This window comes from Podarcis vaucheri, assembly GCF_965113315.1.
Source record: "Podarcis vaucheri genome assembly, chromosome: 1".
NCBI classification, from domain to species: Eukaryota; Metazoa; Chordata; class Lepidosauria; order Squamata; family Lacertidae; genus Podarcis; species Podarcis vaucheri.
In genome coordinates, this window is record NC_138759.1 from 102,884,425 (window position 1) to 102,897,703 (window position 13,279).

General features: G+C 41.1%; 1 protein-coding gene across 15 annotated transcripts in view; it reads left to right on the forward strand.

The window, feature by feature from the left end:
* Positions 1-13,279, forward strand: part of ARHGAP15 (Rho GTPase activating protein 15) — a 376,884-nt gene that overhangs the window by 311,836 nt on the left and 51,769 nt on the right. For all 15 annotated transcript variants that reach the window (XM_082198904.1, XM_082198913.1, XM_082198906.1 and 12 more), the window contains one exon: positions 1,388-1,522. In XM_082198904.1, coding sequence (XP_082055030.1) covers positions 1,388-1,522 — 135 coding nt within the window. The remainder of the gene's footprint in view (positions 1-1,387; positions 1,523-13,279) is intronic.

Consider the following 13,279-nt stretch of genomic DNA (forward strand, 5'->3'; position numbering starts at 1 on the left):
CTACATTTAAATTCTTTTCTGACACCACTCTTTGGAAAGCAGTAAATATTAGAAAATGTTTACTTTGTGGTATGTGGGTTGTGGGGTGCTGTGTGTGACGTTTTTACCAAGTTTGTCTATGCAAATAGCATTAATAATGGCTAAAGCAAGACAATTCATTTCTGCTCAAAACTGGTAACATTATGTTCTCTGAGGTGGGCGGAGATGTTTCTCCAATAGTTTTAAATTAGTTAGATCTTTACTAGAATATACCCCATGAAAATGTTTCTGAAGTAAAAGCCAAACCACATCTTTATGAATTTTGTGCATTTCTGGAACAGGTAGATGTTGTAAAGAACTTTGCTTACTTTTAATTCACAGCGACAGGCATTTTTTGCTTTCTTGGAGTTTTGTCAGGTCTCTAATTCTGTAGGGTTTTTTTGTAGCCTAATAATAATACCAGATGTTTCTAATAAGTATTCAAAGGAAAGGAAAGTAATAATCACCCCATCTTTTTATTAGAATTTTTTTCTTGCATTCTTCCTCCTTTTATATTTAAATTTCTCAGCTCAGTCAAGCTTCAAAAGAAAAGATTTCTGTTGTTCAGAAAATCAGTTTTGCAAGCACTTGTGGTTTGTCTTTAGCGTGTTATCATTTTTGACAGCTTTGCATAGCCTAGGTAGGCCAACAGGGGTCTGTCTAATATTGTTGCTGGGCAAATCTTCCTCCCAGAGTTGAAAAACCAAACAAAATATTTTTGAAGCAATAAGGAGGAATTAATATCTCTTCCCCTCCTCTCTCCCTCCCTCCCACCCACCACCACAATACTGAATTCCTTGCTGACATTACATTCAGGCAACAACAACAAAAAAGGAGAGGAAGAAAAGTGTTGCCCATTATTCCCTTGTACATAGCAAGACGTAACACATGTAAAGCAATAACTCATTTTGTATTGCCATGTTTAGCATATGTCTCCTGTTGGCTCAGCAAGGCCTTTAGGCTGGTCCCTTGAGCCGGTCATCCCTGGCAACTCTTAGCCCCTCGGCCTCGAAACCAAATAGCTTTGAATCATGTTGAGCTGTGATGCTAATTTTTCCTACTGATGCATTATGGGAATAAATGTATCTGACATCCTGTGTCAATGCTACTGTCTCTTTGTGCCTCTTGTTTTTTGTTAGCTGCATTCCTACAGATGGTATTCCATTGAAAATGTTCTCTTCCTCTGGAAAAAAAAGAGAGAGAGAAAGAAAGAAAGGGGGGTTGGAAACCCATGCACAGCACCAAACCTCTAGGTGCAGAAGGCTGTTAACGGTTGCTGATGATAGTAGGCAAACATTAACATAATAATTAGTGTCTTGTAATTGTTTCATTAAAACCAGTTGTTCCATTTCTCCTCGTGTTTTCCCAGAAGAGAAGCTGAATTTGGACGACAGCCAGTGGGAGGACATCCACGTTGTCACCGGAGCACTCAAGATGTTTTTCAGAGAGCTGCCTGAGCCACTGTTCCCATACTGCTTCTTTGAACAGTTTGTGGAGGCAATAAGTAAGTACATCGCATACAGTAGCAGTTAATTAAATAGCCTATGTGCTTTTTAATATTATATATATATCTATATATCCCCAAATTGGATAGGATGCATCCCAAATGTTGATTTTTTTTTTTACCTGCTCTTGCCTCCCCCAGCCCCGCCCTGCTTCCACTTCCTATTTCAGTTGCTGCAACATTTGTCCCTTTATTTTCAGGAAATGATCTCTCTTAGAAGAGCTCGGCACACTGAGAAAAAATAATCAACCTCATATGTGTTGTCTTATAATTAGACATGTTACCATTCATGTAAGCAAAACATAATGCTGTTAGGCAGGACTAATATTTATAATCTAGAAGGGTATGTCTCCATGCCTTTAAAAACAAAAAAGACTTGAAATTGTGTGTGTAATAGCAATACAGCGTGACACCTTATTGGCAATCCCAGGTTTGTACATTTGCCTTAGGATCACCAACAGACCAGTGCCTTGCATATCTGTTCATAACATCCTCCTTTTTTAGTCAGACTTCCTTCTTAAAGAAATTTCTTGCCAACTTAGGTTTGCCACCCTACAGTTGTGCCTTTAACAGCAAGTTTATCTTCATCAGTAGCAGGTGATAATACTTAGCTCCATGCCTTGAAAACCTTCACCTGCTGATTTGTATAAATCAAGGTGTAGTTAACAGCTGTAGGAGCAAACCAGGCCATTTTTGTCTTGGTCAGTTGGCAAACCTGCTCCAGGATGACAAACCCTTCAAAGGCTGCAAGGTAACTTCAAACAGATGTCTTGCTTCTAACAGATATTTAGTGTTGATGTCTTTGGCTTGGCTGTGACAATTGCTGGGGGTGGGGGATCTTATCTGCCAAAGAAGCTGATTTCACTTTTCTTTCTTCCTTTAAAAAGCAAACCTTAAAAAACTGAAAACTTGCAAGCCTAGCAGGAGCTTAATTAAAGTCCAATAGAGAAAAATCTCCAGGAAAAACAATAAAGCACTTAGGGATCTGTTCTCCGATTGATGCGCGTGCGTAACTGCCATTACCGTTAATGAGAGTTGTTTGCGCGTGCACATCAGTCAGAGAAGATAGAACCCTTAATGTGCTGTTTAATTTGATTTTATGTTCATAAAAGTCTTTAGGTTTAACGAAAGCTCTTCACGGCTAGCATCTTGTGTAACAAAGTGGAATAAATCTTGCAAAATTCTTCCCTCCTGCTCTTGGCTGCTTAGAGATACCCTGTGGTGGTTAAGCATGCAATAACACAAACACACTGAGGAGTGGGTCTCCTTTGGAGGTGCAACCCACGGTCCCACTTCTCCCACCTTCCCCCTTTTGATCTTAAAGACAAATAGGGCAAAGCAGTTTGTCTTTTGAGATTCATCCCACACTTCAGGAGTTATATAATTATCTAACAGGAAAACAATGTGGAACAAACAATTCCTTAGTGTGCTGGCTGCAGCTTTTGTGCTCCACCAATATGAGGAGGGAGATCTCTCTTTGAAGCGCTCTCATTCTAACATACACTTCAGGTGGCCCACATTGTACCTGCTAGGTCCTCTTGAAGTGCTAACTCTTCAGTTCTTCAAACGGATATAGTTGGTTCATGGGGCACAACCTGATGTTCACTTTGCTTCACATCCTATGTACATTGCTCAGCAGTCAAGTGTTTTATGCATTCCCAGCCTTTAATCTCTTTCTGATGTTTAGACAATCTCTGTGTATGTAACATTGTTCATTGGGGGTTAAATCCATTCCTGTCCCTTATTACACAGTCTTTCTCTTGTCTTTCTCTTTCAATCAGTCCTTCATTTGGGTTTCTGGAACTAAACAAAATTAAAACTGCATAATGTTCTACTTCCTTTACCTCTCCAGTAACATAAGGTTAAGGTGGCTTCATTAGATACGTTTTAACCAGTTCTTGGTGAGTGAGGTACAGGTAGCAAGCAATAAATTAGAGCTTTTGATTTTGGAACTGTGGGAGGGGGCTTTGCTGTGGCTAACTCATTCAAGCGTTCATATTTAAGTATGACAAATTAATGTCCATTTCTGCTCACTGAACTATTTTTAATTCTTGTTACAGTTCTGAAAGCCATTATAAACATTGACAGGCTAATGAGCAGTCATTTATGGGGTTTAGAAGATAGTTACTTAGAAGGAAAATTAGTTGTCTGGTTATTCTTTTTTAAAGTACTGAGGGGGAAATGTGGTCTCTGCTGGTTACTTTATAAATTGCCAAGGTAGCTGTTCCGGTTATATATTTAATTAATTAGAATTGAGCTGTCTCTCCATCTGGCTTCAAATGTTGAGGTGGACAAACTATGCATATAGTGTTCTGCATCTACAGATGTATAAAAGAAACCAACCTTGAAAACAGCAAAGGCATTTTGTTATATTCTGTTGGCGTATCTTTAAGACCAGTTTAATTGCCATGGTTTTTCATGGTGAGACCTGGAAACCATTTTTTGTGTGAAAAGACTGGTTACTAATCCTTTCAAAGGTCTCCAGTTCCCAGGGTTCTATGGTTGGGGAAAACAATAGTTTTATTTGGATGGAGTATGTCCTGATGAAGGGCAGCATAAAAATATTTAAAGAAATAGCTGGTTAAATAAGCCTGAAAGTGTTGGTGTGAATAGTGAACCAATTTCTGACACTATTGCTATCTGTTGCAACTGTCTCATTGATTTCCGTGAATTCTTCCTGGATCCAAATCTTGGTGGTTTATATCAAACTAAATTTCTTCCCTTCCCTTCTGTTGCACTTGTGAAGCCGTTCCACACATACAGTGATTTAGTTGGATGCAACCTAGTATCTCCAGCCAGCAGAGTTTAAAAAGCAACACAACACATGTCACCCTGTTTGTTTCCATTTATGCTTACAGCACAAGTTATAGTCCAATAACTCATACTGTTAAGTATACAAATCTATGTCCTCGTATGTTATCTGAATGGTATGAGAGCTGTGGTGGGCACTTCTTGCAAAACTTCTTTCACTTTTCAGTAATGTTAAAAAGCACACACACACCCCCCTTCAGTTTTAGTGATAAGGGCATTGCATCGATAGCAAATAAAGTCCTCGCCCAGTGAAAGTGAAAATAGCACTTCATGAGGTCTACTTTGTTTATCCTCAGTGACATCAGCTCATAGCCAAATCTGATTGGCTACATATTGTCATAACAAATATTCCAACCACTCTATTACCTTTGATTGGCTTGGACTGCCGATGTGACAGTTCCATGAAGCGTACCTAGAATTTATGGTGGGGGGAAATGGCACCAAGTTAGCAATATATTTGTAAAACAATGGCAGTGAACAGTTTTGAAATAGGCAAACATTTTCATTATCAGGGTGTTTCAGCCCCCTCATCCAGCAGTAATGATCAAAATGGTCAAATATTCAGTATAGCCCACATACCAGTAAAATTTGAAAGGAAGAAATCAAGCAGGTCATCACAGTGATGCAGTTTCTTCACCTACAAAGTTGGAGTTGAGCAAGGTGATGTTTTGGTTCTGAGATGGCAAAGTCAAGCAAAGCAGAGGTCAGTCTCCATAAAGGCAAAGTGCCACCAAATTTGGTAGCACCATGGATAGCTCCATTTGAAACTCAGGCAAGAGACTCATACAAGCAAGCAAATGGTGTTGCAACAGCAGCAGGGAAACTCATCCTTAAATAAATCTGCAGCTTTATCTGTGTGGCTAGCAGCAACTCCAATGAGCATTCAATTAAAGGAGCCTAGCCTGCTCTAATAGCAATTAGAGAAGCTGTGTCTTAGTTCTGTTTGGACTTCTAAACTAGAATTCCTTACCATCTGAGGACAGCAGCATGACCTCCTCAGGTCAGATAGTTGCTGGTAAAATGGGCTCCTTCCTTCTGTGAGAGCGGGACTTCTAGGGCTGGTTCTGAGGGCAATTTGTTCCCCTGCTCTGATGCTTTTCTGAATCAATAGCCACATTTCCTGAGGATAGGGTGTCAGACCCTGGGGTCATGACAGCCATTGACGAAGCAACATCGGCTGATTCAGAAACCCTAAATCTAGAGAGAAATTCGAATGAATAGAATTTCACAAGCTAGAACTATTCTCTCTGACATAAGTTTCTATACGAATAGAAATTTCTTGCATATTTATTTGCTTCTTGTATGAAGGAGCATTCAGACCCTACCTGTAGCCTGAATGGATGCAGGCAAGGCACAAAATTTCCAACTAATGGAGAACTAGGGCTTATAGTCATGCCACCCTCAGCACATTTTAGTCTTGCTTCCTGGCCATTCATTTTCAGTGTGTACAAAAGCCTCCTCACCTCCCTTTTTGTTGTTGCTGTTGTAGCTGTGCCCTTGTTTTCAGTCCCCCCCCCCATTCCAGATGTTTTTCTCCTTTCTCCTTTCTCTTTTTTGCACTTCATTCTTCATCTGCTCTTATTTTTCAAGGCAGCTTTAATTTCATTACAAGGAATAGTTGTGGTCTTGATCCACAACCATCTTGTTACAGATTTACATTTGAAATATGCATGGTAAAAAAGAGAGACAGTGCTGTGACTAATGCCATCTGAGCTTGACTACAGTTTCAGAAGGTCAGCATTTCAGCTTGTGAAGGCAGCCAATGCAATAAGGAGTCAAGGCTGGCCAGGTTATTATCACAAGCTAGAGGACTCCCCCCCCCCCTTTAAGTAGGTCCAGGGCTGTGATAAGTTCTTTCTATGGGGATTGCGGACAGAACGGCTGTATATCCAAATCACCTGGAAATGTAAATAGCATTTTAGAACTGCCAAAGAAGCTATTTGGGAACTGGAGATTTATCCAGGACAGATTTGGCTGCTGTTCCATTTATGTGGCCAGGAATGACAATGGAAAATTTTCCACACCTTCCTTTCAAAACCTTTTGAATTTAAATTATAATTCCCTATTTTGGGGAGCTTCCCATGTAATGCCGTAGCGATAAGTGATCCCAGTCTGGGTCTCTAGCTTTAGTGCCTCTCTCTCTTTCTCTGTCTCATGTGCACACACACACACACACACACACACACACACAAAATGAAGAGTTCAAAATGGAAGTCATCCATCAAAATGGAAACAGGAAACTTGTGGACTATAGGCCTTGTTAAGGAACAGTAACGCTAGTGAGCTTGCACTCTTCATACTATTTGAACAGTGCAAGTACAGTGGTATCTCGGGTTACATACGCTTCAGGTTACATACACTTCAGGTTACAGACTCCGCTAACCCAGAAATAGTACCTCAGGCTAAGAACTTTGCTTCAGGATGAGAACAGAAATCGTGCAGCGGTGGCGCAGCGGCAGCAGGAGGCCCATTAGCTAAAGTGGTGCTTCAAGTTAAGAACAGTTTCAGGTTAAGAACAGACCTCCAGAATAAAAACAAAAACAAAAAAAACACGGCTACCTATCTGTAACTGAGACCTCCAGAATGAATTAAATACTTAACCCAAGGTACCACTGTAATAGACTCTTCAGAGTCTCAGAAAATTCTCTGGACCTTTTCTTCTTTCCATGAATTTCCTTAAGTTACCCTCAGGATCAAAGCCTACTTCTGGGATGACTTGCCTCTCCCCCAGCAGCCTACTTCCACGTTGTTCAGGAAGACCTTCATATTCCCCAGAGAGGCTTTTCAGTGAAGTTGCGTGGCTGTGAAGAGAGGAGGAAATAGGAAACTTTCCTTCTCTTACCTTTCTTAAGTTAACAACCAAGCCAATAGAATTAGAGTAATGTTTATTGATTTTAAGAAAATACAAGTCAATAGAATTAAGTGGCAGTGAGGTGTAAGGCCAAGATTTCTGAAGGCAAGGAAGGAGGAAAATGGTATACTTGTATATATGTGGTGTTTGAGTGTTCGGTTTCAAGAACAATATGTGTTGAAACAGCATGACAGTGTTTGCAGTAAGTGCTGAACATCATTTAAAACAGGAGGTGCTTGTAAACAATCATGAAAAGAAACACAGATTAAGGTCAATAATTTTGGCTCAACCAAGTCTTGAACATGAATCTGGCACAATCCTATTTAAATCTTACCCTGGTTCTTAGTAATTTTTAGATTTACAGCTTTAACCATAGTGTTTACCCTTAAAAAACCTTTTACATCGTCTTTAGTTGGTGGTGGTGGTTGTTTTTGAAGAATGGGTAGATTGGGAAGGTGAAGATCAACACAAAACTATAATATAATTAACCTTCATGCATAGAATGATGTTCCATCCAATGCTTTTGTATCTGTTTCCTTTCCTTTTCATTATAAGTCACTCCATGTGGGAATTACACTTTCTGGGACAAACCAGGGCAGTACTATATGCAGAGCTTAGTGAAGATACAGGAAGAGATACCCTTATGCCTATTAACAACTGCTTTGGAGTAGGATTGTTTCCATATTCATACCAAGCTGCTAGAGCTCCCCTTCCATTTGACTCTCACGAAATTTCAGAACTGGAGAAGACAGACCATCCTGGGCAGCCTGGCCCGTCAGAACCCAAGCTGGAAAAACACATGAACTCCAAAGTTGATCACCCCACTATGCAGGATCTGTTGGAAGCTCTCATAAGAAAAGCCGTTCTCTTCCTTGGCAGCAGAGGGTGCCACTTCTTTTTCTCTGGAGCAAACAGCAGGAAGCAGAGCTATGAGTGAAAAAAGGAAAGCAGTTACTCTGTCTTAACTGAACAGAAACTTTCCAGCTTCTTGAATGTGGATATGACAGGGGTAAGCCTACTTGCTAAGAGCAAAGGTATTTTTCATGGGCTGTGTGCAAAGTTATCCAGCTCTGGAAGAAGTAACTTTAGAACAGTAGCTTTCAAATCCTTTCTCTTCATTGAACCTTCTTTTCAGTGGAATTGCCTACTGGGGAATGCTTGCACTTCTGGGCAGGAACAACTGTGCTTTACAGAGGGTTCTGAAGAGTGCTCTAGGTTCCACACTTTGCTTTTATGGGATGCTGTCCTGGCGTGCTGAACCTCACTATCCCTCTGCATGAACTGAAAAGGTACCCCACAACACACCCAAAGCATTGTAAGAGATTAGCATTCAGGGAAGTTTGGCTCCCATTACTCATCCTGCCATGAAGGAACTCCTGCTAGGGTTCCAGGACTCCCCACAAGTGTTTGGAAACCATAAGGTGTAACTAGACCAGTGGTGGAGTAATGGTTAGAATAACCATTGAGCCCATGGTTGCTAAAGCACAGGAGAGCAATCCAGTATTAGGTTGGTGGCAAAGGAGAATGAGCCAAGAAGCCAGATGTTCAGACTCACCACTCAAGGATTATCTGAACCTTAGCTATTAGATCTGAGGAATCTTGCTGGCATGCTGAAGCAGAAGCAAGGCTAGCCTGGAGGCAGCAGCAGGAGCAGGGATGTTCCAGAACGAAAGAAAAAGATGTAGAGCAACTCAGTTTGTGTTATAGCAAGTAGACTTACGTAGCTTTCTATTACATTACAACAAAATGGTCAAATCAGGAACATGAATAAGTTAAAAGGACTGGACAGTACAGGCTTCTGTTTCTAAATCTGTAAGGAGGACCATGTTTTGGGAGATCTAGCTTGTAAGATTTCACAATGAGATAAAGAATATGCAAACTTTGTGCCCTCGTGTACACATTGATCATCATGTTCTCTGGGCAGTGCTGCTATTCTGGACCTGTGCTTCCTCAGTGCATCTTATGTTGAATTCTCCAATGTTGATTCTCTTCAAGGCACTGGGAAATGAAACTCTTTATTATTTGGCTATGCACGGGACTTTATTTCTGCGTACCTGGTTCTGTTTCCATTAGCTAAGAATGTATGTGTTAGTTCTGCCATAAAGCCCGAGTTCCTCTCTTGCCTCATTCACTGCTGCCTTAAATAATAAATCTTTGTCTGCTAATTGCATTTACATACACACAGTCAAGAATATGAAATGTCACCTCACCAACACGGCTAGTGACAAGTAATCTAACAAATGAGTTGAGTACACTGCAGTTGAGTAATCCCACAAGCTGAAATGTGTTTGGCCCAAACACATTTTCCAAGTAATCCTCACAGTTGAGTGCAAGGGGAGGGTAGCTTTAAAACAAAGGGCAGGATAGTATTCAAAGTACAGTCTTTTGTGGAATCCAAGGGCCGGGAAACCTGGTGATCTTGGCCATGGAAAAGCATCTTTGGCAGCAGTACTGCACCTGCTGCATTGAGTGACAGTTGAAAAGAGGGGAGAGAATAGTAAGGAAAAGTGAGGAAATGGAAGAATTAAGCAATGCTATGATTCTCACTCTTGCTTTCTTGTAAAGTAGCAGCTTTGGATGTAGCACTTGGAGCAAAGTTGCTCACACCACCGGTTCATTCTTTGGCATCTTAATAAATCAGCTCCACCGGAGATGGAAGCACTACTAATTCTATTTTAACTTCAGGCTTTAAATGCTTGCCATAAATTTATAGGATCTAAGTCTGTATGGCAGATCTTTAGTAGAAAAGGTATGATATTTCTCTCTCTCTCTCTCTCTCTCTCTCTCTCTCTCTCTCTCACACACACACACACACACACACACACACACACACAGACACTGTATTAGTCATTCAGTCACTGTTACAGTTGCAACACACATTGCCATGCATTCACAGAACTAAATGAATCCTAAAGATAAAGGGACCCCTGACTGTTAAGTCCAGTCGCAAAAGACTCTGGGGTTGCGGCACTCATCTCGCTTTACTGGCCGAGGGAGCTGGTGTACAGCTTCCAGGTCATGTGGCCAGCATGACTAAGCTGCTTCAGGCGAACCAGAGCAGCGCACGGAAATACTGTTTACCTTCCCACTGGAGCAGTACCTATTTATCTACTTGCACTTTGACACGCTTTTGAACTGCTACGTTGGCAGGAGCTGGGGCCGAGCATCGGGAGCTCACCCCGTCACGGGGATTCAAACCGCCGACCTTCTGATCGGCAAGCCCAAGAGGCTCAGTGGTTTAGACCACAGCGCCACCCGCGTCCCTTTAAATGAATCCTAGTATTGGATTAATGCATCAAGAGTAACTGCAACCTGAAACCTGGGTACACTCTCCCCCCCCCCCCACCGGACAGTTACTGACTAGAAGGCAAGAACCACAGCAAAACTTTTATTCTCCTAATGGATACAATTTTTCTAGATTGTGTGATGGAACCTTGGGAACAAAAAGCACCATGTTACTTGAAAGTTTAACTGAACCAAGATGTGTGTGCAGTGTATACACTCTTCCTTGTTTTAGTTTAGATGGCTTCTGGAATTGGTGCTTCAAAGGGAGAGGTTTTCAGCAGGCAGGCAGGAGGCAGAAAGAGAATGATTCTCATCCAGCCAAATCTTCAGAAATAATCTTAGGCATGACATATTAGTACATGTCACAAAGTGATATAGGCACATACACCATAAAGCAGGATTTAATAGTTTTAAAGGTGAAAAATCCTGTTTTCAGATGACATATCCATTAATTTGGATATGCAATATCTGATCCAACAAGGCTCTTTAAAACTGAGAGTATTTCATGCCTGCCATTCGTATTAGTTAGGAACTCTGCTGCAATTCTATCAGACAGACGTGTGACATACCTCTACCATGAATGGCATATACATGCACACATAAGTGGCATATAGAAATAAAGATCCTTCCCTATTGTTTTTAACCCCTCAGCACCAGTGATCCAGAGCTGCTTCTGCCAAAACCCTGGTTCAAAACGCATAATAATGCTTAAGCTTTGGGAAATCCCAACACCCCTGTGCCAAGAGATTCACAAATATAGTAATGAAACCTCTTGACTCAAAAGTGAGCACTATTTAACAGAACAAGCATGAACCGCCTTTAGGAGATTTTGCAGCTGGATTTGTTCCACTGTGTCAGAAGCTGAATTTCCATCCCTGATAGTAGATTTATAAAAAATGTGAAATGTGTGCATACCACTGTTCGCATTATATGTTTGTGGGGTATACAGAGAGGCACCCTCATCGAGGAAAACATGAGCACAGGAGAGGGCAATGCACAGAGAGTTTCTCCATCCTGCTCTCCTTTGCAGAGCTATTGATGATGCGACTGATCAGGACTGATCACCCATTAGGTGTTTCAGCGAGGAGTGAATATGGGAGAAGTAGGTATATGGACTCAGGTTGCTTCCACAATAATGCTCTTTATTACTGCTGAGGCATTACCTTCCACAATTAGCTGGAAGCAGAATTTTTCATTAATTTTGTTCTTTTCATTTTACAGTGAAATAGGAGCATTTCGTTATTAAAAAGGAAAAGAAAAAAAGTAATAAAGGGAAGAAACTAGTCGGGAACAGAAATGGACACTGGGGTAATTAAGGGAGGCAATTCAAGGGACAATGAATGAGCTATTCATCAGCAATCCCCCACCCACACTCATTGGGAAGTAATAAAATGGGCTGAACCTGCAAACTGGAAGTGTTTAATTAAAGGCAAAGGAGCTCTTAAAAGCCTTCATAGTGTTTTGTCCACACTAGGCAGGCTGGTGCAGCAATAGCATTTTATCACACACATTAAAATTGGTACAAATTAGGTCTGGAAAAAACCTGGGAGGAAGATGCACAGCAGCCGGGAGCTCTGTAAAAAGTGAGTGGATGAAAGATTGCAAATGCTAGAGAAAAGGGTTAGAGTCCACCTGGCAATGAGCACTGTCAGAGATCAGTAGCTGGGTAGTTCAGGCAGTTGTGATCTTGCAGCATCACGGGTACTTTATGAAGACACACACACACACAAACTTTTTATTGACTGTAGAAAGATACATATAAAGCTTCCACATGCCTCAATGAGAAGGAGTCTTCAACATAGCATTGCACACTAAGGGTGTTTCTAAATGAATTAAATGGCAGATGTCAAAGCCTCCAGGAACTGTCCACCAAGTTTTATTCTGCACATGTTTCTTAAAAAATTAAAATGAGTACTTTGTGTGATAATTTACAAGCAAATCAGTATCAATAAATCAGAATCATGTAAGCAGTCATGTTTATTATATTCTTGTTGCTTAATATTCATGATAGTAATTTACTTTTATAGTACAGTTTCACTGTTATCTCCTTCAGTGCCATAACTTTGAGTCAGGCAAGCTGCAAAAGTACGAAGTCCAGTAACCCTTTCAAGGCTACAAAAGTTCCTTCCATTAGTAAGAGAGAGGTATGCACACATACAGAGGAAGGGCGTGAGCCCCACACACCCTGCTGTGCTGATGCCCCATTCAGCAGCTGAGCACCCTTGGGCAACAGGTTCCAGCTGGTGATGTAGAGCTGTGCATATCCTCCTGCAGCAGGTGTTTGTGGTTTGTATGTAGTTCTTGGAGGAAGAGGGATGCAAACTTGTAATTTCTGGCAAGGAACTGTTGCAACTGCTCTTATTTATCTATTGGATATTGCATGGCTGCTAGTCTATGTTGTATCCTAGGTCACAGGTATTTCTAGAAGCTACCCAGACTCAGTGTTTGAGCATGTGTGCTTGAGAGAGAGAGAATCATTGCATTGCAACAATGCAGCAGAATTTGTGGGTTGCACCCAGACTTCAAGAAAGTGACAGCTGCTTTAAATTCCATTGGGCAAGGACTCCTAATCTGCTGCAATCTGTGAAATTGGTGCCACATATCATGCGAATGAATTTAAAGCAGCCCCTAAAAGCCCCATTGAGAAATGATTACAGTTGTACTGCAAACTCTTCATCTGAGGTATCCCTCCCCTTGCCTTTAAGAAGGCATTACCAATGATGGTTACAAACACAGATGTGCACTCACACATTCATCAAGATAGGGCTCCAAACAACCAGAAATATTCTTATTCTGTTTTATAACCAGTT